At 43.8% G+C, this 25,551-nt stretch overlaps 1 protein-coding gene across 10 annotated transcripts in view; it reads left to right on the plus strand.

Annotated features, from left to right (window-relative positions):
* Positions 1–225: 225 nt before the first annotated feature.
* Positions 226–25,551, plus strand: part of TANC1 (tetratricopeptide repeat, ankyrin repeat and coiled-coil containing 1) — a 229,304-nt gene continuing 203,978 nt past the window's right edge. For 8 of the 10 annotated variants that reach the window (XM_045868801.3, XM_064586594.1, XM_045868802.3 and 5 more), the window contains exon 1: positions 226–432. In XM_045868801.3, the coding sequence (XP_045724757.2) occupies positions 241–432 (192 nt within the window). In that variant the 5' untranslated portion in view covers positions 226–240. The remainder of the gene's footprint in view (positions 433–25,551) is intronic. The other 2 variants (XM_045868804.3, XM_064586597.1) reach the window with 1 other exon arrangement.

Here is a 25,551-nt window from a genome sequence, read left to right on the forward strand (position 1 = left end):
CCAGGCCCAGAGGGGCCCAGGCGCAGCCTCAGGAGATCAGCCTGGGGACCCGGCCCGGAGAGGTGGGGCGGGGAGGCGCTGCGCCCGCGCCCGGCGGAAAGTTCGCGCGCTGCGCCCCAGCGGGTCCCCGCAGACGCCGCAGCCCGGGGCGGGGAGGGGCGCGGGAGGCGCGGCCCGGGCGGGCGCGCGAGAGGAAGGTGCCTTCGGGAACACGCGCAAGGGCGGGGATTCGCGCTGCCAATGAGGCCCGGGTGTGGGCCGTGCGAGGCGGGGGGACGGGCCGTAGCGCTGCCTTCGCTGTGGCAGCTGCGGGAGCAGTGGCCGCGTCGGGAGCCGGAGGAGAGGCGGCCGCGGACCGTCGAGCTGGCCGCGCCCCGAGGCCTGGCCCTGGGGTGGGGAACCGCGCCGCGGAGTTGGAAACTTTCCCGGCAGGTAACTTCCGCCGCCCTGGCGCCGCCGCCGGCCTCCCTGTGTCCCGGGCAGGGCCAGCTGCAGCCGTGCTGAGGGGAGGAGAGGGTCCCGCGGAGGAGGAGAGGGAGATGGGGAGAGTGGAAAGGCATGTGGGAAAGTTTCTGGAGCCTGCTTCCCTTCCCCCCCGCCCCCCCGCCCTCGCTGGGCACACCCGGGAGCTTTCCGGGGATAGGCTTGGACATGTTGGGCGCCCGGGCCTTGGTCCTGCCGGCTCTGGAGAGTCGGCGCCTTCCCTTCGCGGTCCCCTCCGCGCGGGACCGAGTTGACCCCAGCAGAACTGGGGTGCGGGGGCACCGGCGACGCGCGGCAGCACGCTCCAGTTTCGGGACCACCCCCGCCCGGCGCGCCTCCCTCGCCCCCTTTCCCGCCTCCTCTGTAGCTCGCGGGCTTGGCAAGGGCTTGGGCTGCGCCTGGTACCTGGGGCAGGGGAGGCGGAGGAGAAGCGCGCCAGGCACCGCGGGGTCCAGGACGCCCCCGGAGTGTAGGGGAGCTCGGGTCGCGAAGTTGCCGGTTGAACTTAAGCCGGAGGGCGGAGTGGGGGTCTGGAATGAAGGTCTATTGCTTCCCTTCCAAAACACAGCGATTAGCATATCCATGTTCTTTTTTGGGGGGGGGGGAGGGTAGGATTAGACATTGAGGGGGAGCTGGGAAAGACGATGATTGTATCAAGATTGTGAATTCCCCTGCTCTTGGATAGTGGAGAGTGCTCACTTTTGGGGGGCCTTATGTCTCACGTCTTACTGGAAGACTTTGGGGTGCGGGCGCTCAGCACTGGGGGTTTGGGGGGCTCCCCGCTTTGGTGCGGCAGCTTTCCGGAACGGCTGGCAAGGAAGGAAGCCCTAAGCATTGTGTGGCGTATTTGCAGACAGAAAGGTCTCGGGATCGGCAGTCTCAAAACTTACTTGACTTATTGTGTAAGGCTTCGGGAGGAAATGCGGCGGTGCCCAGGTAGAAATACCGCGCCGCGGCCAGGGGTTCGGAGGACGCTGGGCTCGGCCACAGTCTTCCCCTCCAGCCCAGTTTTGGCAGCCCCGGATCACCGTGCCTCTGGTGATGAGACTCGTATCGGTAGCGCTGTCCCTCCTGGAGTCAGCTAGGGGAGGGTAGGAGGGCACCTTCATCTTGAACTTGACCCTAGGAGCAGCGCCGTCTGGGCGGGTTACATGGTAAAGGCAAGCTGAATCTAACCCTGGGATGGGCCTCGAACTGTGGCACGGAAAGGAAGTGCCTGGTTCAGAATCTGAGAAAGGGTTTAGGACTGCTGAGGTCACCAACTCTGGAAATGCCAGGCCACCAGACTGCAGAAGTTAATGTGTTTGGAGGGGGTGGGGATGGGAGAGGAAGGGAGAAATCTGGTTAGTTGGTACAGAGAGTTGGTATTCCTCTATAGTAGAAATGAGAGGAGTGTGCATCTCTACTTCCACCTAATCCGTTACCCTACTCCACCCCCCGCCCCTTCCTGGGTCATCTTTATTCCTGCCAGGCTGGCACTCCTGGGATGGGGGAGGGGAAGGAGAAGCAGCAGTTGTGAAGCTCCTCTGGCCAGCTTGGAGATATTTTAGATCTGCTACTAGGAAGATTCCTGGTTTTTAACAGCTGTTTCTTGATTGCTGGGAATGAGAGAATTTATGAGTGACTGATGGTCATTATAGTAGTAGTCTGAATGTTTTACTCATCTAATCTACTTAAAGATCTCACGAGGGACCTTCCTGAGAATATGCCAGTTTCTGCAGAGTTTGTCAGCCAGAATGTTTGGTGGGTGTCAGTCAGAACTCGTGGTAAATATATCCTGGTGTATTGAGATGAAAAGTATGCAGGAATAAAGGAAATATGGTATCTGACATCCTTCAGGACTTCCTCCTAGCGTTGCTCCTGTTACCTGCCAAGTGAACTTGGTCCAGGCTTCCGGACTGTTGTGATTTGACAATAAGGGATGGGAAATAGTGTCATCCATTTTAGAGGAGGCAGGAAAGTCCAGAAATAAATGTAAGGTTACTTTTTCATGACCCTCTCTTTCAGCTGTGATGCCACAAACTTAACTTTTGCTGGGACTTGGAAGCAGTGTTTTTCTGCTTTCCTGGTTTAACCACCAGAATGTCCAAATTATCATAATTTATGTCCATGGTGGAACTAAAGCATAACTGATTCAGAGTCAGCCCTTTTCAGCTTCCCATAAGAGCCTGTAGAAAAAAAAAAAATTTTGTCTCTTTCACCACACACAATTTATTTGGTGCCATACTGGGTTTTTGATACTGGGTGACTGAGGGCACAATTTTGAAGACAATGAAATTGTCTTGATTAAACTGTCCATTTTTAGGCAATATCCCCTTCAGAGTTGCTGATTAATTCTTTATCTCCCAGGAAACGGTAAAACCAGTATCCCTGGGCTGATAAAACTACAGTCCATATTATAATGATGCCTGCCAGCATAGCTGGAGGTTAATGTTATGTCAATGTTTCTTTTAGACATTTCTAACCCAATTGTAAAGGTTTTGTCTAGGTTGGATTGAAAGTGGGCTGTGAGCCTCACAGTCAGAGAAGTGGCTTTATTTTTATCTTTCTGATGAAAAGTTTAGCTTGTTACAGAAGTAAAGTTTACAAAGGCAAAATGAAGCAGAGGATGTGTGTGTGTGTGTATGTGTGTGTATGTGAGGGATTTTAGTCTCTAGGATAACTTTGACTGTCTTTTAAATGTGTCTTTCAGTGGTGGAAAATTAGAACCTCCTCCCAACCAAGGCTCTAACACCTTTCCGGGCCTTGGTTTTCTCATCATTTTCATCTCTGAGATGAAATTATCTTTCAGTGCTAAACTTCTCTAAGAGGTAGAGAAATGTGGGAATTCTGTAACCATGCTGTACTATTAGCAGGGTGCTTTGGGGTTTACAAAGGGCTTTACCTACATATTTTAAACTGAGGCTGAGCCTGTTAGATCAGTTTACTGGGTGTCATCTATAAATGGTGGAGTTGAACTTGAACCTACATCCTCTCATTCTCCCCACTCCCACCCCCCTTTATTTATGGAGTCACCTGAGAATTGGCTAAAACTTGACAAACAGACTAAAGTTAATATTTGTGGCAATTTCTCATAGTATTTCATTTATGGGTTATTCTGGTTTCAGAACCCCAGGGTTAACATCTATGCTTTGATGTCAGAGATTAAAAACAGATCAGTAATAATGGTAATAAAACTTTCTCCTCAAGAGAGCTTCAGAAATTCACATACCTCAAACTAATCATTTGTTTATTTTCAACTTCTCTTTTATTAAGTAGGCTTCAGGGTCTAGTGTGATTTATAATACAGACTAGTAACCCAGATAGCATTCTTAAGGAAATCACTTCTCAAGTCTGTGTCTTTTTAACTTAATTTTATTATGTTATGTTAATCAGCATACATACATCATTGGTTTTTGATGTAGTGTTCCATGATTCACTGTTTGCATATAACACCCAGTGCTCCATTCAATACGTGCCCTCTTTAATACCCATCACCGGGCTAACCCATCCCCCCACCCCCCTCCCCTCTAGGCCCTCAGTTTGTTTCTCAGAGTCCATAGTCTCTCATGGTTTGTCTCCCCCTCTGATTTCCCCTCTTCATTTTTCCCTTCCTACTATCATCTTCTTCTTTTTTCTTTTTTAACATATAATGTATTATTTGTTTCAGAGGTACAGGTCTGTGATTCATCAGTCTTACACAATTCACAACGCTCACCATAGCACATACCCTCCCCAGTGTCTATCACCCAGCCCCCCACCACTCCAGCAACCCTCAGTTTGTTTCCTGAGATTAAGAATTCCTCATCTGGAAGAAATGGATGCATTCCTAGAGATGTATAAACTACCAAAACGGAACCAGGAAGAAATAGAAAACCTGAACAGACCTATAACTGCTAAGGAAATTGAAGCAGTCATCAAAAATCTCCCAACAAACAAGAGCCCAGGGCCAGATGGCTTCCCAGGGGAATTCTACCAAACATTTAAAGAAGAATTAATACCTATTCTTCTGAAACTGTTCCAAAAAATTGAAATGGAAGGAAAACTTCCAAAATCTGTATGTCTTTTTGTAAAACAAGAAATGAACATATCATTTGCCTTTCATCTTGATATCTCTCAGCAGAATTACAAAGCCTGGATAAATGCCCCTTTTTTGGTGTCATTGTGTTGGGCTCTTGCTACTAATGTCTGGATAAGTCTAATTTTGCAGCACTTTTGGTGCTACATAAATTCTTCCCTGGAGGGCGCCTGGGTGGCTCAGATGGTTAAGCGTCTGCCTTCGGCTCAGGTCATGATCTCAGGATCCTGGGATCGAGTCCCGCATCGGGCTCCCTGCTCCTTGGGAGCCTGTTTCTTCTCCCTCTGCCTTTCTCTCTCGCTCTGTCTCTCATGAATTAAAAAAAAAAAAAAAAAAAAAAAAAAAATTCTTCCCTGATGCTGTTGGTGTAACAGTAAAGAAATAAGGAGTAGACTGCAGGTGACCCATTTTCACTATGACTCTAAATGTTTGTACTGTGTCCTGCTTGCCTATTTAAGTGCACTGAGTGCAACTTGACACTCATCTGGAAGCTGGTATGGATTTTCTTTAAAAGGTTCTAAAATAAAATTATGTGCTACGCTATAGGCTCTTTTAAGTCTGAGTAGCCTGTCCATCTTTAGCTTTTTAAACTTATTCTCAGAAGATTGCCTCTTGAGAATATGAAGCAGTGGGGTTTAAACCTCAAAAACGAGTATGTATCCAGGATGTACCGATTGACTGGAAAGACTGCCATTTCCAGTTCTGAGTAGGGAGATCATGATGAAGCAGTATTTGCTAGTGACGCTGGGAGACTTTGTTATCAGTGTACCAGAAGGGGACGAGAGCAGCAAAGCAGAAGAGCTTCTGGTTTTTTATTATCAGGAGACTGGATTTTGAATGATAGGGGAAGACTTTTGGTAAAGAAGGCTATCAGGAAACATTATCTTGTGGAGAGTGAAAGGGGTTCTGGCTTGGTTTGGCTGTGGTATTGATGGCGGTTGCCCTTCCCCAGTAGATATTGTCTTTAAGGGCTCTTGCAGGTATGTGTGATCAGGAAGAATATTCTGGAAAGAAGAGTCCCATAGGCAAGAATGTCAGGGACAAGAAAATTGGTGCAGAGGGATGGCATAGTCCCTGGATTTTAGCCCCTACCCACAGATTGTTGCCACAGCCATGAAGGAATTTATTAGTAAATAATCTTCCAGCCGTAGCTGAACGTAGATGTGAACGGAGTATGTTCAGTCATATAGCCCAGAGCCGTAGTGACTCACCGGCTTCCTTGCCCCACCCAGTACACCTAGGCTTACTTGCCTATCCTGAACAGTGGCTTATTACCTCTTTGAGTCTGGGTGGGGGGTGGGGCAGTCTCTGAAAAACACTTGGTAATGCTCTTTTCATGCATATATACTCATGCAAAACGAGGATCTTTTATTACATGTGCTTTTGAAGAAATGTGAGAAAGGTTTGACATACAAGGGTACATATATTTGTACAGTTTAGAGTATAGTTTATACTTACGTAATGTGCTTTTTCCCCTCTGTCCTATCAGTATATTCTTTTTTGGCACCGTTTTGATGGCTCTTTGGTAAATCCATTACATATGTTACCATAACTTATTTAACCAGTCTATTTGGACGTGTAGGTGTGTTGAAAAGAAATATCTCTTAGGCTATCAGAGGCCTTTGGCTCAGATGTGATTTACTTATCATTAAATTACAGGGCCCAGCACAGTGCCCCGCATAGGGGCACCTGGCTGCTAGTAGCTGCAAAACCTCACATCATCAAGAAACTGACTCTTTGCTCTTAGTTCCAATTTGGGAAAACCCTAGAGAGAACCCGGATTGGCCTGATGCCAACCAAAGGAGAGTTACGGTTGGCAGTCTCCATTAGACCCACAGGATGGGACTGTGGGGAGACAAAGTGTCCCACAAAGAAGGGGGTTATTGTTAATGGAAGAGGGAGGGAGCTGGCTAAACAAAAAGAGCTAGCTGTTTAATGCAGGATATGTTTCCAAAAGTGGTATCGCTGGTCATAACAACATACCAATGTGCCAGAGGGTAAGAACATTTTAATGCTCCTGGGATGTACACCCTGCAGTTTTCTGTGGGGATTTGAATTGCTGCATATACAGGTGCTTGTATAACAGGATATTGAATTACTGCAAAAAAGTTGGGAATTGGTCATTATTATCATGTATCCCATTATACTCCCCTCTCTTTGCCATGCTTTATTCTAAATTACTCGGGGTTAGTGACATCAATTATTAACGTTTATTGAGTGCTTGCTTACCCTGAACTAGATGTTTGGATTAAAAAAAAAAAAAAATCTGTGGAAATGAAACAGTATATTTTTTTTCTTCCCCCACTGTCCTGTGTACATAGAGTGTTAGACCAGGGATGGTTAGTTGCCCATACCATAGCATTCTGCATCCTGGTCCCCTTTGCTTCTTGTGGTTCAAACCAGCTACTGTTTAGCTGATCGGGATTCAGAAATTGGAGCTGGGCTCAGCTGGCTGGTTTTTCTGCCTGGGCCTAGGCTCACTCACACTCTAGTGGTTACATGATTCTTTATGAGGGCATTGCTATAATTCCACATTAGTTGGTATCCTAATCTTGCTTTTGATTAGTTTTCCATTGGCCATGCACTTCAGGGTAAGTTGGGTGTGTCCTCTGCCCTAGGGAATGAATCTTGATTAAATCAAGTCAATTTTAGTAATACCATACCTCCTGCTAGTGACTGGTTAATGAATATTTATGTGACAACTATTAGGTACTGCTGTATTGGGAACCGAAAGTTGTCAGCAAAATAGAACAGGTTGATACTCTGAGGATTACAGAGTACAAAGATGGATGTGCTTAAGAATACAGTGACATGGGCGCCTGGGTGGCTCAGTTGGTTAAGCAACTGCCTTCGGCTCAGGTCATGATCCTGGAGTCACAGGATCGAGTCCTGCATCGGGCTCCCTGCTCGGCAGGGAGTCTGCTTCTCCCTCTGACCCTCCTCCCTCTCATGCTCTCTGTCTCTCATTCTCTCTCTCTCAAATAAATAAATAAAATCTTAAAAAAAAAAAAAAGTTAAAAAAAAAAGTATAGGGCGCCTGGGTGGCTCAGTTGTTAAGCGTCTGCCTTCGGCTCAGGTCACGGTACCGGGGTCCTGGGATCGAGTCCCGCATTGGGCTCCCTGCTCAGCGGGGAGTCTGCTTCTCCCTCTGACCCTCCCCCTTCTCGTGTGCTCTCTCTCATTCTCTCTCTCAAATAAATAAATAAAATCTTAAAAAAAAAAAAAAAGAATACAGTGACATTTTCCAGCTGCTGAATTAACTAACCCTGAAACCACTGTGACTCAGAACAACTTTATTATTGTTTGAGGCAGTTATCTCCAAACGGAGTATGCTAGACCATCCAGTCTGGAAAGGAAGGAACTATTAGAACTTTGTATCTAGAAAAAAAAGCTTTACTAATACTTAATAGATGCTTGACACTGGTTGGTATATCTGAAAGTCTCCTGTTACTTAGGTTACCTGAGAAATGAGTGGGCATTTTACAACCTGGTGGAATTGCTAGTGGTACTGTCATTCTTTTTTTTTTTTTTTTTTTTAAAGATTTTATTTATTTATTCATGAGAGACAGAGAAGCAGAGGGAGAAGCAGGCTCCCAAGGAGTAGGGAGCCCGATGCGGGACTCGATCCCAGGACCTTGGGGTCATGACCTGAGCCGAAGGCAGACGCTTAACGACTGAGCCACCCAGGCGCCCTGGTACTGTCATTCTTATTCTTGCCTTTGGTGAACTCTATCCCTGTGAATGGGTTTATGAATTATATTATCTATTTTTGAGTAAACTGACTCCCACAAAGTGGACAAGTGGCTTAAAAAGATTCCTCCAAAGAAAGCTTAATGATAATGATGTAAGTTTACAGGATCAAGAAAGTGTCTTATTAAGGAGATGAGAAAATGACTTTTTTTTAATTGTTATTTTTTAAAGATTTTATTTATTTTAGAGGGAGAAAGTGGAGCTGAGGCAGGGGGGAGTAGCAGAGGGGGAGGGTGAGAATCTCCAGCAGACTCCCCTCAGAGCCTGTCGCGGGGCTCCATCTTAGGACCCTGAGATCATGACCTGAGCTGGAACCAGAGGTGGAAGCTTAACTGACTGAGCCACCCAGGTGCCCTGAGGAAATGACTTTTAACTCAGATTAGTAAATTGGCACAAAAATTGTGTATGGATTTGTATTAATAAAAAAAACTTAAGAATACTGTTTGCATCATTCTTGTCCTTTACAAAGTTTTTAATAGATTTTTTTTTTAAAGATTGTATTTATTTGAGAGAGAAAGAGTGAAAGAGAGAACTGGAGCTGGGTCGGGGGCAGAGGGAGAGGCAGACTCCCCGATGAGCAGGGAGCCCTGTGTGGGACTCGATCCCGGGACTCCAGGATCATGACCTGAGCCAAAGGCAGACGCTTAACCAACTGAGCCACCCAGGCACCTTAATGGATGTTTTATAATGTACACACTATATTGGTATACACATGTAATTCATAACTCCAGTGTTTTAGTTATGTATAAACTATATGCAATTTATAACATGTTGGGGGTACATGTTTCATTTTTTTGAGTAAAAGACCAAAAAGTTTTGAGACCCTGTTTTCGTGTCACTTGTAGTTATGTAATTTTTGTTACTTGTAGTTGAAACCACAACTGATTCAGGGACAGATAAGAGCCATGGCTGTTCCCCTTTTATTCATAGCTTTCAAGATTCTCCATGATCTCGTTCATTACTTTCTTTTCCAGACCCAGTTGTCTCCTGTGTGTCTCTGCAGATGCCACTCAGCTCCTGCCCATTCCGTAACTGTCACATTCTTTGTATCAATTTTGCCTCTGGGGAGGCCATTCTCCCCATCCCCCACTACATTTTCTTTTCTTTCTTTTTTTTTTTTAAGATTTTATTTATTTGAGAGGGAGAGAGCACATGAGCGTGGGGGCGGGGTGCAGAGGGAGAGGGAGAAGCAGACTCCCCGCTGAGCAGGGAGCCCAACATGGGGCTGGATCCCAGGACCCCGAGATCATGACCCAAGCTGAAGGCAGATGTTTAACCTATAGAGCCACCCAGGTGCCCCCCCCCCCCCATTTTTTCATTGTCCTTCAAGGCCTAGCTCAAATATTGCTTTGTCATTACATTTTTCTCATCTTCCCCTTCTGCATTTACATGGTTGGTTTCTTCTGTTTAATCCCCCCAGCACATTACTTGTACAATTACAATTTTTTTTTTCTTTTTGCCTTTTATTATTAAGTTACTGGCCAGCTTAACTTTGCCTATGGGTTGTAGGCTTTTTTTTTTTTTTTTCTTTTGTAAGTAGGCTCCATGCCCAGTGTGGGGCTTGAACTCAACAACCCTGAGATCAAGAGTTGCATCACATGCTCTACGGACTAAGCCAGCCAGCCACCCTGCGTTGTAGGCTTCTTGATGGTTGGGGTCCTGTCTTGCCTTAGTCAGTTTTTTAAATTGCTTGTTTCCCTTTCCTGGGAGAAAAGGGAGGCAGGCAGAGCCCACAGTTGTTAAATTCAGCTCTGTGGTGGACGGGGTGATGGTGGGGGAGTTCCTCTCTCCTCCAGCCCTCAACAACCTTAGGAGGTGGAGTGTTCCATATACATGTGAGGGATCTGAGGTCAAGGAATGTGTGTGGCTAAGACAGGAGGATCCGGGATCCAAACCCAGGGCATTTTTATTCCAGAGTTTTTTGTCTGCCCTCACATGTGTTGTCCACAGTTAGACATTGTTCTCCTTTCATGTGGGAGCACTGACATGGGTACACGTAGGAGGCTGTGTAAGCTGGTGCTGCAGAAACATCACCGGACAATACTAGGCAGGTGCAGTCAGTTCAAAGGAGAGTCTCTTCCCCTGCGGAGTAAAGACAAGGCCTGGAGGATGGGTTGTATGAAGCTCTAAATGCCCGTGGACAGTTAGCTGCCTGCAAGTAGCACCAAGCACAATCATGGGGGGACTCCCATGGTAAGGGTCTGGCGTGAGTGTCTCCACTGGGAGACAGGAGGTGATGGACTTTACATGGCTCAGCTGAATTGAATTACATAAGCCATTATTTTCTCCATGCTAAGGATAGTTGAGGGTTGACAAGTTGTTCGCTTTCAAGTTGAGCCATGTTAGATACATGCTATCATGATGGGAAACAGACATCTCTCTAGGGTTTTGAGGGTCAAATGACAGAATGTCTATGAAAGGGTTTTGAATGTTGTAAATTGCCTCCTAGATGCAAGGGAGACATCAAATTTTATTGTTTCCTTAAAGCAGTGACTTTTTGCTCAGATATCTTTGTTAGCCATTTTTGTCTTCTTTTAAGTGTATTCCCAAAGAATTTTTAAGTGTTGAGGCTTTTAAATGGAATAGGACACATTTTTTACTCAAATGAAGTGCAGATATTATTTGAAAGCTTGCTTTTATACTTTTAGCCATGGAGTAGATAGAATTTGTGATAAGGTCAGTCTGTCTCGGGATCTAATTATTCAAGTATCCAAAAGACCCTTTTATAAGAATGGGGCCACTTCTGGTGCATAACGATGGGAATTTGGGGGACTTCGAGGTAAATTGTTAGAAGCCCTGAGTGCTACCTGAAAGACTATCAAAAGAGTTTTGATTTCAGGTTTTGTTTAGTTTTGTGTTTTGTTACAGTAACTTATTCTGAGAAGTCATTGGAGAGGGTTTGAGGAGCCTTTGAAACTATCTCAGGGAAGTTTTGAAAGTGAAAACATGGTGTGGTTTGACAACTTATGAATTTGAAATCTATTCCATTGTGGATTTCAAAGGAAATGGATTCGAATAAGTAAAATTTAACTCCACTGAGGGAAATTTTGCAGTGGCAATTTTGTCTTATACGAAGAGTTTGATTTAGAAATTAAAACGTGTTTACTTAGAGAGTCAATGTATACTTATTGATAGATGCAAAGACAGAAAAAGTGAGAGGTTTCTAAGTTGCAAATAGATGCAGTTCTGAATATTTTATTTTACAGGGTTCTTGGAGCATGTATGTGACTTAAGAGAGCCTTATTTCAGAGTGAGTTATGTAGAGAAGGCAGCAGTTCCCAAAGGGGGTTCCATGGAAACTGATTATCAGGAAATAAGTAGATGTTATGCAGTGAAAAAAGGCTCTGTGTTCAAATAAGTGGGACGATCTGGGTTAACTAAAGTAAAATAGGTATTTTTCTTTTTAACTGCAAGACTTTTGAGCACCGTTATTTCTAATGATCATTGTGAATCTCATTGGAGGGAAACAAAGTTTTAAGCATTTCCCAAATACATTGAATTGTAGAAACTTTCTTTTGCAAAGCATCTTTGCCAGAGAACAGTGTTGGGTTTAATTTGCTGAAGTATTTTATTTTATTTTTTCAAGGTTAAAAAAAATTTTTTTTTTTTTTAAGTAATCTCTACACCCACTATGGAGCTCGAACCTAGAACCCTGAGATCAAGAGTCTCACTGCTCCACTGACTGAGCCAGTCAGGTGCCCCTAATTTACTGAAATGTTTTCAAGCAAAGCCCTGACATCCTGACAAACTTTAGTATGCATTTCTAGCTAAGGACTTAAAAAAAACCCCACCACTTCATTATCACTTTTAAATAAAATTAACAGTGATTTCTTAATGTCATCTAATTGTCCCCCAGATGGCATTTGTCATCATTTCTGTTTTCTTGGAACTGGGATTCAGTCGAGGTTTTCATATTAGCACTGTGGGTTTTTGTTGATTTTGTCTCTTTAGTCTTTTTAAATGTAGAAAAATGCTATCTCACCACTCCTTCCATCTCCCTTCTGACTTTTAGAAGAGATCTTGTAGGATGTCCCATATCTGAATTTGTTTCCTTGTGGTATTGTTTACCTTGTCCTTTGTCCTCCGTATTTTCTAGAAATTAGAGGTTAGATCTCAAGGCCTGGTTTAAATTCAGGTTAAATGTTTTGGGCAAGAATAGGTTCTAGATTATGCTTTTTTCTTCCCTATGATTTGGGAATAGAGATTTTAATTTAGCAATTTATATATATATAAATGCTATATATATATGTAGTGGCTTAGAGTTCATTTGGAAATTAATTTTATTAGTATAACAAGGGAGAACAAGCTTAATTTTTTCCAGTTGTGGTTGGAAACATGGTGTTATTCTGAATAGTTGGCCTGGTTAAATGGTTATAATTTTTCAGTATATCTTAATATTATAAACTATACCTACTGGGTAAAGTGGTTTGAGCATTAAACATTTCTGGTGGTTGAATTTTATTCACAATGACAGGGTATCAGGACACCTGGGTGGCTCAGTCAGTTAAGTGTCTGCCTTTGGCTCAGGTCATGGTCCCAGTGTCCTGGGATCAAGTCCCACATTGGGCTCCTTGCTGAGCAGGGAGCCTGCTTCTCCCTCTGCCTGCTGCTCTCCCTGCTTGTGCTCTCTCTCTGACGAATAAATAAAAATCTGAAAAAAAAAAAAAAAAAAAAAAAAAAAGAATGACAGGGTATCTGAGTTGTTTTTGTAAAACACTATAAAGATTTATTCTTAGCACATTAATTTAGGAATATGCATTCTACCTCTATTGGATAAATTTTAACAGAATATTTTTCTGATAAATGCTTATGCTAATTTGAAGTACAGTTACAAATCTAAGCACACCCTCAGAGTTGTAATTTTATATGTACATTGTCTTGGAAACACAGACATGTAAATAAAATTCCTGTTGTAGCTGACTTTGCTAATTTAATTTGATATTTAAGTTTTTTTCCCTTGATATCCTTCCAAGTACTTGTATGTCTGGGAAAAATTAAACTCAAAGAAATTTTGTGTGTCTTAAGAATAGCATGGTGTATATAAAGTAGCTTTGTGGGGCTCCTGGGTGGCTCAGATGGTTAAGCGTCTGCCTTCCGCTCAGGTCATGATCCCAGGGTTCTGGGATCGAGTTCTGCATCGGGCTCCCTGCTCAGCGCAGAACCTGCTTCTCCCTCTCCCTCTGTCATTCCCTCTGCTTGTGCTCTCTGGCTCTATCTCTCTGTCAAATAAATAAATAAAATCTTTAAAAAAAAAAGTAGCTTTGTGTGATGAATGGTAGCTATCTTAGGTAGTTCCCAGCACATTCTTGATTTAATCCCTTAAAGGGCAGGAATACTATTCTCTATATTAAAATTTGCTTGTTGTGAATAATAAGGCACCTTGGATAGTAAGTACTTTGGAACTATAGTAGTACACTAAAAATATATACACAGTGCTCTCTTTTTTTCCTCCTCTTTTAAAAATACAAATATATAGGTTTTGGTGAAACAAGCATGGTCTTTGAAGCCTGGTGAACTGTGGTTTTGTGTGTGATTCTGGGCAGTTTACTTGACCTCTGTCTTTTTCTCTGTAAAATGGGGGTAGTAATCCTGTTTCATAGGCTTCATGCCAAGACTGAAGGTGAGAGCCCATATAAAGTGCTTCACGCTGGGGCTCCTGGGTGGCTCAGTCGTTAAGCGTCTGCCTTCAGCTCAGGTCATGATCCCAGGTCTTGGGATCTAGTCCCATGTCGGGTTCTTCGCTTGGTGGGAAGCCTGCTTCTCCTTCTCCCACTCCCCCTGCTTGTGTTCCCTCTCTCGCTGTGTTTCTCTCTGTCAAATAAATAAATAAAATCTTTAAAAAAACCAAACACTTCACACTACTTGTGATGAGCGCCAAGTGATGTATGGAAGTGCAGAATCCCTATATTGTACACCTGAAACTAATATAACATGCTCTGTTAACCGGAATTAAAACCTTAAAAAACAAATAAACGCTTAGCATGGTGCTTGGCTCATAGGTGGCAAAACACATCGTCTTCTTTCTTCTTCTCCTCTTCACCATATTTTTAAGCTCCACTTTCTGGATCAGTAATTGAATGGAAGTTTTTGTTCTGAGTGTTTTTATTATTTTTATTTTTATTTATTTATTTTGTTCTGAGTGTTTTTAAAATTGCTAATTTTAAGGTACCTCTTATGGAAATCCAAATAAGACCTTGATCTCAAGATAATCTGTATAGTTAGCTGGTTTATATTAAAACAATTAGATGTTTATATGAAATGTTTTGAACAAACTAGTGGGACATTTCTAGATGGTAATTTATAAAGGAGAAGGAACCAGAGAAAAAGGGTATATCATTATTGGTATGAGGATATTGTTAACAAACTGTCTGGTTTTAAATGAAAATCAGTATTGTACAAATCCATTTATTTACTAAGGATTGTGAGAACATGAGAAGCTCTGCAAACTCGAGTAGAGTTTCACTTGAGTGTGGTTTAGAATAATACACTTTATTTTCCTTACGTGAAGTCAGCCTGTAGCGCTGTACTCAGTAATGCGTGTGTGTTTGTGAACGGGGTATTGCCAGCCAGTAGAGCAGACTTCCTGCAGAGGAGAGGGGTCAGTGCTTCCCTGAAGGGCTTCAGAGCTTCACAGTAGGGAGGAGGGGAGCTTCTCCTTCCCGGCCTATTCCCTGTTAAAGACTCACGTAAAGGGAGAATTACTATATCCTAAGTTTCGAGCGGGAGAAGTCAAGGAACACGTTTTGGAAGCTGGTTAAATTGACATTTATGGGCCTTGGCTCCTTGGCAATTTGGGTACACCAGGAAGTAAGTGTGCTCTTCCAATCAGCTGTGTCTGAGTCTTGGGACGTGTGGCTTTGTTAATGGCTTGTGCAAGAACAGGACCCAGGAAGACAAGGGCGCACACTGCTCTCTGCCCAGGCAGCACCTGTTCTCTGAGAATGAACCTGATTCCCTAAGGGCACTCACGTCGGCTGCACTTGAGCTTGTTACACTTTTTTCCCTACCATTAAGTAACAGTTTTGTTTATTCCTTCCTTTCTGAAATGTTTTGTTTAGGCAAGAGGGACTCCTTAAGCTGTCCAGCTCCACATACCGAAAGTCAAGCCAGAAAGAATCAAAGCGAGATTTCCCTCTCCCATCATGGAAAAAGGGAGGAGATGTCATTTCTAGAGGGATAGTGATTGAGTTCTAAGCAGACAGAACTTATAAGGACATTTCACCTTCATAGGACTTTTTTTGCTTCGTTTATTAAGAGCCATCTTTGCTATCTTAAGGAATATAATATCCTTATGAGTTTTAGAAGTAAAAAGTGACCATGAAGGTGTGAACTGTTTGACAAATTGGACACTGTTTTCATTTGGTGGAAGTCTTGCAATAATTTTTCTTTTCTTTTTTTTTAAGATTTTATTTATTTATTTCAGAGAGAGAGTGCACAAGCGTGGGGGTGGGGGGTAGGGAGACAAGCCGAGGGAGAGGGAGAAGCAGACTCCCCACTGAGCAGGGAGCCCGATGTGGGGCTCGATCTCAGGACCCCGGGATCATGACCTGAGCTGAAGACAGACGCTTAACTGACTGAGCCACCCAGGCGCCCCTAATTTTTCCAACAAATACTTCTTGAGGGCTGTCACTGTGCCCTTCTGAGGTTGAGGCCCCACTCTGCGCCTCAGTCTGAGGAGACAAGTGCATGCATAGTACAAATGAGAGAAGGCAGGTGTGTAGCAGGAGAGTAGAGAAGGAAGGGCAGGAGGAGAAGGAGGAGGAGGAAGAGGAGGAGGAAGCGGAGGAGTTGGTGGCTGGGGAGGACTTCAGGGAGGGGGTGAAGGATGCGTTGCACTTTGCCAGGCAGGGAAGAGGGTGAGGGGTTTTCTGTGAAAGGAGCGCGAGCAGCAGAGGCAGGGAGGCGTGGAAATACAAGTCATGTTTGGGGTATTGTTACTAGAACAGATGGTGCTTGGCATTTGGGTGCAGTGGCAGGGAGGAAAAAGCCAGATTGCAAAAGGCCTTGCATGCTAGGCTAAGAAGTATGGACTTGATCCTGTAAAGCAAGTGATAGCTGTCAAAGGTTTGAAAGCAGGGAGATGATGTGATCAGAGCAGTGTTTCGGAGAAAAGCTTAGGCGGCGGTGGTGTGGAGGAGAGACTGGCTCGGGGACAGATGGGCGGCAGGGCTCTCTGTTATGAGGCTTTTGAAGTAGGTCAGGTGAGAGATGATGTTTGGGGCCTGCGTTAGTGGGAGGAAGAGAACTAATGTCCGTTCAGTACCTTTCGTTGTGCATTTAGGGTGCATTCGCTCATGTCATTGTTGCAGAGCACTTTTCATAGAACGCTGTTGAGCATTTTGCGGAGAAGGAAAGGGGTGCAAAGTAACCTGGCTCCGCCAAGATTTGCACTCGGGTTGACAGTCCTGTGCCACCATGCTTTTACAACAGAGGGAATGAGAACACAAGGGTGAGCATGGGAGATGATTTTTGCAGCAGAGTGGAAGCTTCTAACAGAACAGAGAAGGACTGCTTAGCCGCTGACTCAAGGCTGTTTCCAGGCGGGCAGCAAGGTGTGCACAATGGGTGATACCCACGACCAAGCCCTTGCTGAGGAGGAGAGGGGCAGGGTTTGGGGCGCCTCGGGGATACCCATTTGGAAATTCCCTATGGCCAGTTGGAAATTTTTTTTTTTTTTTTTTAAAGATTTTATTTATTTATTTGAGACAGAGAGAATGAGAGAGAGAGAGAGAGCACATGAGAGGGGGGAGGGTCAGAGGGAGAAGCAGGCTCCTTGCTGAGCAGGGAGCCCGATGTGGGACTCGATCCCGGGACTCCAGGATCATGACCTGAGCCGAAGGCAGTCGCTTAACCGACTGAGCCACCCAGGCGCCCGGAAATTTGGTTCTTGAAGCACTTCCTAGCCTCCCTGTAGGAGCTCCTTGAAGTCCTTTGGGTAGGCTTGGACTAGAACTTCTGTAGGAGGAGATGGTAATGAGCCTTCCTCCCGGAGCCCCCAGTCCTAAATGGTGCTGAATTGCACTTAATCCAAAGGACCCTTTCCAGACCCTGCCTGTTGGAGTTCCAGTTGGTTTGCAGTGAGGGTTGGCTGGCTGTGTTTCTATCAAGAGCCTGGGATCCCAGATTGAGCCAGGCAAGTCGCAACAGGACCCGACTATTCAGAATGTTTGGCTCTGTGTGGCCTAGGCTGTCTTTTCATTTCACTTCTTTCGGGGCGGGGGGGGGGGGGGCTTTCAAAGGTTCCTTAAGCGATATGATGTTGACTTCTGGTAAGAACGAACACCTTGGAAAATTGCTTGTTTTTAGGGACGTTCATACGTTCATATTTAATTTTGCCAAGGCTGTTTTTTAGTTATTTGGATTAAATACTCGAAAGTAGCAAGCCCCTCCCCCCTATTAGGTTTGTTTTTGCCTTTTAAGTGGACTTTTGGCAAGAGATTTCTAGGGAAATTAGATTATGAGTATTTCCTTGCTTATGAAAAAGAGGTTGGAGGAGGGAACCTGGCAGGTGGAAGGTGAGGAATAATGCACTGGGGCTGTTGGTTTGCCTGTGGATGGCCTAGGTGGCCATAGATCAGAAAGTCACACTGAACGTGGGCCTAAGTACAGCATGGTGACTGCATTCATGATGCTATATTATGTGATTGAAAATTGTTAAGAGGGGCGCCTGGGTGGCTCAGTCGTTACGCGTCTGCCTTCGGCTCAGGTCATGATCCCAGGGTCCTGGGATCGAGTCCCGCATCGGGCTCCCTGCTCCGCGGGAAGCCTGCTTCTCCCTCTCCCTTTCCCCCTGCTTGTGTTCCTTCACTCGCTGTGTCTCTCTCTGCCAAATAAATAAAATCTTTAAAAAAAAAAAAAAATTGTTAAGAAAGTAGATCTTCGGGCACCTGGGTGGCTCAGTCAGCCTTAAGTATCTGCCTTTGGCTCAGGGTCCTGGGATTGAGTCCCACATAAGGCTCCCTGCTCAGCAGGGAGTCTGCTTCTCCCTCTGCCCTTCCCTCCTGCTTGTGTGCGCAAATAAATAAAATCTTAAAAAAAAATTAAAAAAAAAAGATCTTAAATGTTATCACCACACACACAGAGAAATGGCAATTCTATGAGGGGTTGGAGATGTTAACTAACCTTATTGTGGTAATCATTTTGCAATATATATGTATGTATATTATATATACACATATATCATCACAGTTGTATACCATAAACTCGCATGTATAAGTCAATAATATTTCTTTTTTTAAATTATTTATTTATTTATTTATTTTAAAGATTTTATTTATTTATTTGAGAGAGAGAATGAGAGAGAGAGAGCATGAGAGGGGGGAGGGTCAGAGGGAGAAGCAGACTCCCTGCCGAGCAGAGAGCCCGATGCGGGACTCGATCCCGGGACTCCAGGATCATGACCTGAGCCAAAGGCAGTGCCTTAACCAACTGAGCCACCCAGGCGCCCAAGTCAATAATATTTCAATAAAGCTGGAAAAAAGTTCACTGAAAAGTACTCAACTCTTTGAAATCTGGGCTTTAAACCCTATCAGCCAACGGTCATTAGACTGTTATTAGTCATGACCCCAGCCTAGAGACAGAGAGACACAGCGAGAGAGGGAACACAAGCAGGGGGAGTGGGAGAGGGAGAAGCAGGCTTCCTGCTGAGCAGAGAGCCCGATGTGGGGCTCGATCCCTGAGATCATGACCCGAGCCAAAGGCAGACCCTTAATGACTGAGCCACCCAGGCACCCCTCTCTTAGCAGCTTTCAAGTATGTGATCCAGTATTGTTAACTATGGTCATATTGTACTTTACATCCCTGGGACTTATTGTATAACTGGAAGTTTGTATCTTTTGGCCACCTTTATCCATTTTGCCCATCCCTGTTTTTGGTGAGTGAAGGCTTTGAAGCCGGACAAACTGGGTTCAGGTCCCAAGTCAGTGTGACCTAAGTGTGACTTGGTCTCAAGGTGACCCTGGCCTGTTACCCAGCTTCCCTGAGCTTGTTTTCTGAGATTTGGGAATGTGAGTACTTTTGAAGGTTGTTTTGAGAATTGAGTGACATAAGGTCAAAACACCTAGGCCTAACTCCCTTAATCTTGGGAGGGAGTGTAAGATCTGGGAATGTGCTTCGTTAAGCATACCTTCCGTGCCTGCTTCTTCCACTCGGCAGTGTATTGAGGGCTGACTATGCAGTGCATTTCTTTTTAACCATTACCTACCATATTCTACCTTTCCTAAAGAGGTGGGCATTCTTGTTTGGTTGGGGCTGATAATAGGAGAGAAAGGGTTTTTGGTTTTTATTTTCAGCCTGTGTGTCTTTTGTGTTGGTGTCTGGTGACCATTGGGATAATTTCTGCTGCTTTGTCTCTCCTAGTGAGTAAGGTTTGGGTTCATTAACTGCTTGCTGCTGAATGGTTCATTTTTCTCATGTGTGGGAGGGAGGAGCGGCTTCTTCTTGTGTTCCCACCTTTGCTAAATGCCATTCCTACTTCCTATGTTAGTTATAGGACTTCCCCACCCCTTTTCCTTATCCCTGTCCTGGGGGAGAGCATAGGAGGGGGTCGGCTTGTTCTCTGATTGGTTTGTTCAGTCACTGACTAGGTGTCAGGCTCTGTGCTGCGTGGTTATTATTCTTAGATGGTCTGATTTCATACTCTTAAAGGCTCAGGAGCAGGCATTCTTTGCTAAGCTTGCAGATGAGGGTTCATCTGCGGCCCTGGGTCTCCTAGCAGGTTTACAGGAGGACCCTGGTGCCTGCTCCTGCAATCTGCCTTCTGTCCTGCCCCTCACCCACTCATGGCCCTTTCCAGGGGTGGCTCATTCTGTGCAGAATTGGTCAGCTTTTAAATCCTTTATGGGTGCAGGCCCAAAGGTCAGTTTTAGCCAGTGGAATGGGGACTGTGGATAGATGCTGCGGAGTTGGGGGTGGGGAGAGAAACAGACACTGCTCCCTGGGAAAACGAGCTGGTGGGATTAAGCAGGGATATTGGGGCTGCTTAAGTCGGCTGGTCCTCTTTATTTTGAATGGCTCCTGAAAGACTCTGCCTGAGTGTGCAAAATGCACATTTGTGGATGCTGTAGACAAGATTTGCTTGTTCATAACCTCCTTTTTGTTTTCTGCTATTTTAGTCCTGCATTCTAGATTGCTTTTGGCTGACTTTTTTGGGGGACTTGGATTACCCACAACAGTTAAGAAGGTGTCATACCCTTCAGGACTGCATATTTGACCTCCTCAACTGAACTTTCAGCATCAGAACATGTGGCCAACAGCAGAATGGAAAGATCAATGATTCTGGAGTAAAGCAGACTTGGTTTCAAATTTTAGCTGTCCCTTAATGCCTTCGGGCAGGTTTCTTAACTTCAGGACCTTGGTTTCTTCATCTGTAAACTGGGTATCATTGTGTTCAGGGAGAAATGATGTTTGTGTACTACATCTAGAGTAGGGTTTTGCACCTAATAGGTGTTCAGGAGCTTCTTTTTTCATTCTAGCTTGATTCAGTGGTATTCAATATATTTAGTGTGCCAGATATTGTGCTAAACTCTGGCAGGAGCAAAAATTAATACAATGTTTTCTTTCCTGGAGAAATTTAAAATCTAATGGCTGGGGCTGACTTGTACAAATTCATCCTGAGGGGGATAATTGCAAGGCCTAGGCTGTGGGGGAAGCCAACCACAGGAGCATTTCCTAGGAGATCTTTTCTTTCTGGAAGGAGGTTATACCTAAGCCCTCTCTTGAGGGACTGAGTAAGAATTAACCAAGCAAAGGAAGGCGGGTTGGATTGTAGCTAGGAGCAAACAGCATGAGCAATGCATGGAGTATTTAGGAGAACTGTACCCAGCCTGGGTTTGGCTGAAAGCTGGAGGTACTGGGAACAGAGCCTGGAGAGCCTGATGGGTCTTGCTCAGAAACTTAGAAGATATAAAATTTGCTAGGATGGAAAATCAAAATGTAAGGAAGAAGAGTTACATAAATAGTGTTTAATAGCATTGTCAGGCATTTTTATAGCACATAGTCTGAATTAAATAGATTACGGTGCATCTATATAAGAGCGTGATCTGCAGGTGTTAAAAGAATGAGGTCAGTTTATATGTGCTCTTAAGGAAAAATTTCCAAGAATATTAATAAATGAAAAAGTTTATATGCATAGGGTATCTTTGGAAGTACATACCTGTATATGTAAGCAGTGATTGCCTTTAGGAGGGATGCGGGGGTCTGGGATGGAGGACAGGCCTACATTTTACTGAAGACCCTTTTGTACCATTTGGCCATTTTTCCACATGCATGCATTCTTTAAAGGAGGAAAATACTGTAAAGAAATGACTAATGTTGTACATTATCAGGTGAGGCAGAAACCAAGCAGCAGTGTAAAAATAACCTGGGCTACTGCACTGTAATGCTATTATGCAGAATGCTAGATTATTTCATGCTCTGACAATAATACCATTCATGGGGTGTTTTAGAGTTTCCCAATTTCACATACATTATTTCAGTCAAAATTAATCACTTTCGTCTGTACTTTCATAGCAATTAAAATGTTTTAAGAACTATAAATGTTAAATGATGCTCTGTAAAGTTTGGAAAAGGAGAGAAAAGAATATTTGTGTAATGCAACATCCATGATTTTATTCCCTTCCATTCTTTGTGTATGCCTTTGTGAAAAATACAACTAAAACATACATTTACTTAATGGACTTTTCTGTTTATAGGATTTCACGTGTTTTCCCGGTGTTGTGTAATTGTTCTCCTTATCTTTTTGAAAAACTGCTATTTTTTTGGGGAATGCTGTGGTTCCTTTCCCTGTGGCCCCTGTGACTCACTCATGCTTACGTGCTCTCTGTCACAGGTGTGTTGGTTTTCTGCGTTGATGTTCATCTCTTCCTATGTTCTCAGGGCTACGATGGCCCCTCTGTCACCAGACTGCAGGGCACAGGGAAAGGGCTCAGCAAGTAGTTTTGAAGGAATGGATGTTCCTTTTGGACTTTACAACAGCATTTTAAGGGAGAGATGGCAGATATGTACAGCGTTCAGCCAAAGAAAGAGATTCAGGTTAAGCAGTCTTCCCAAACTCACATAGCAGCAACCTGGAGGTGGCTGAAATCCACCTTGAATTCACTTCTCCTGACCCCAGCCATCTTTCCACTATTCTTGAAATCAGAGTTTTCAGTAGGTTTTGCTGGGGAAAGAGATGGCGGGGTTCCATTTAGAATGAGTGAAGAGGATTTTGACCTTCTTGAAAAAAATTGCTCTAGTGTGTTCTGGCAGCGGATGAACTGGGTTCAAACCCCAACAGCCTCTTTGACAAGCTGTATGACCTGGGGCAAGTTACTTAACATCTCTGGGCATTAGTTTACAGTAAGTTAAGTAGGTATAAAGTGTATGTGGGTGCCTGCCTCCACAGGGCTATCATAGTACACATAAAGCTTTTAAGATGGTGCCTGACACATGGTAGTGGCTTATTCAATGCTAATATAACTTTTTTCCCCTCATGGTTTGATGAAAAAGAATAATGCCGGTGTTGGGAAGGATGATGGGAAAATGAATACTCTCATACAGTGTTGGGGGAATAAATGGGGACAACTCTTCTGGAGGGCAGTCTTTCAGTGTGCTAATTTAAAACATGCTAGCTTGGGGCACCTGGGTGGCTCAGTCGTTAAGCGTCTGCGTTTGGCTCAGGTCATGATCCCAGGGTCCTGGGATCGAGCCCCGCATCGGGCTCCCTGCTCAGCGGGAAGCCTGCTTCTCCCTCTCCCACTCCCCCTGCTTGTGTTCCCTCTCTCACCGTCTCTGTCAAATAAATAAATAAAATCTTTAAAAAAAAAATGCCAGCTCTTTGACCTAGAAATTTTAGCTCTAGAAATTTATGCTAAGAAAATAATTGTATAAATATGAAGTTATATTACATGGATATTCACTGCAATATTGGTTAATAGCAAAAAAATGGGGAAACCAAATATGTACCTCAAAAGGAGCTTGGTGATAAGCTTGGTCACCCATACAATGGAATTAATAAGCAACTTTGTACAGAGTAAGAGGGAAGTGAATAGGGTGATGTGGAAAGATGTCTTCTATCTACTGTTAAGTTGAAAAACAGGCTATTGAGTAGTATGCATGCCGTAACTGCATTAATGCTTTTTTCTTCAAAGTATGCATTATGTAACTGTTTGACACATTTGAGGGTCTGCTGTGCGCAGGTTGTAACCCCCTTTAAATGGGTTGTGTATGTAGAAAAAAGTCTGGAAGATCTTTGGGTGTTAGGATTGAACAGTTTTCCCTATTTAAAAAATTACTTCTATACTATTTTTTCCTAATACAGGAACCATTTACATGCTTCATCCTGGTATTCTGCATGCTTTATTTTTATTTTTTTAAATTATGTTTTTTGAGAGAGAGCGAGAGAGCATGTGTGTGCAAGCAGGGGGAGGGGAGGGGCAGAGGGAGAGGGAGAGAGAATCTTAAGCAGACTCCATGCTCAGTGTGGTCCATCTCACGACTCTGAGATCATGACCTGAGCCGAAATCAAGAGTTGGATGCTTAACTGCGCGAACTGGGTGCTCCAAATTAAATTTTCTTCTTAAATTTTTAAAAAGTTGTTTACTAAAATTCTCCTTTGGTTTGTCTAGAGAGAAGAGGGAGCAAGAAGACATTGTCTTCTGTCCTGACTTGCATTTACTCCATAACAAATAGCATTTGGTGTCTCCTGTGTGAATGAATGTACTAAGGTTTGATGTTCCAAACATCTACAGTGTTTGACATTATCACTCTTAATCACTTAAAGAGTGCTGAAGAAATTAAATTGTTTTAATTTGAAAAACTTTTCGGGTGGTTTGGGCAAAGTAACTCTAGTGTACTTGACATATATAGTTTAATCTTTCAAGGGGGTTTCTATCTTAGGACAATGGAGATTAAACTATCAGTGGGTCCTAACCTTTTTTACTTCATGGTTTATAGATCACAGAATAGATTCATTGTTTTGTAATTAAGTGTAGAAGCAGGATCTGTTTGTGGGGAGGGGAGAGTGAGTGGAAGGGGAGAAGTGGTAGGGAGGAACAGGGTAATACATTTTAGAATACAAACTACATTAGTTCTCCCTGAAAATGAAAAAAAAAAATCAGTCTTGATGCTCATATCTCAATTTGAGATCTTCATATTGAAAAATGTTGAGTTTTTAATATTTTAGATTTGCAATCATCTAAAAAAACTTGTAATCAAGTTGACTTATTTGTGGGCTTTGTAATGGTATTTTGTTAAATCCTGTCTGGTCAGCTTTATTGTGTTGGGGCTTGAGGATATACTTTAGATTTTAAAGTGGAATTCTTGGCATTATATATGAATTATATAATAAAAGAGCTATTATTTTGAGGAGAAAATGGATCATATATCTTCTTTTTTTTAAAGGAGTGATATTAAAGGTGTGTTTAAGTCTGCTTTCAAGTTTGTTGGAACAGATGACACCAGTCTTAGAAAGATGACAGGCTTGGAGCTGGACAGAGCAGAGTGTGAATTGAAGTTCTGCCATTTCCACACTGAGTGACCATTTCCAAGACCAATCCTTGCCTTGCTGGTTGGGAAGACACAGAGAGACAGTGCATGAAACGTCTGATCCTTGTCCAGTTAAATGTTCAGCACATAGGAGTTCCTCCTGCGCTCTTACGGTTGAGATGAAGATTCTCTCTCTGTGTTTACACCTGTGCGTGATACGGTCCTAGCTGGAGCTGGCTAGCTAGCTGGTGGGCATGGTGTTGTGCACTGAAATGTTTTGACAAGCTGGAATTCGGTCATTACTGCCATTGAACTTTTCAGTGTAATGGATGGTTACCAGTGTTTGTCTTTATTTTAAAAAGCAAGATTTGGGGGTGCCTGGGTGCCTCAATCCATTAAGCATCTGCTTTCTGCTCAGGTCATGATCTCAGGATCCTAGGATCAAGCCACATGTTGGGCTCCCTGCTCATTAGGGAGCCTGCTTCTCCCTCTCCCTCTGCACCCCCTTCCCTTGTGCGCTCTCTCTCAAATAAATAAATAAAATCTTAAAGAAAGATTTGTAGGGATGGAGTGCAAATTCCAATGTAAAAGTGATGTTTGAAAACCCATGTTTGATAATCCTGTTATCAGCCACCTGAATGTTATCAAATCTGCTATAGGCTAACCAGATCCTATTGGGTAATCCTCCCCCCCCCAAGCACTTGGCCAGAGGGCAGATAGCCAGAGGGTCGGATACTTGACACTGAAGCTCCCAAAATGGCTGGAATTGTTTAGGATCTTCTGTGGGTTCTTGTAGA

This window comes from Mirounga angustirostris, unplaced genomic scaffold (assembly GCF_029215605.1).
Source record: "Mirounga angustirostris isolate CCGP_5_RB_7025 unplaced genomic scaffold, mMirAng1.0.hap1 SCAF_3, whole genome shotgun sequence".
In the NCBI taxonomy this organism is placed as follows: domain Eukaryota; kingdom Metazoa; phylum Chordata; class Mammalia; order Carnivora; family Phocidae; genus Mirounga; species Mirounga angustirostris.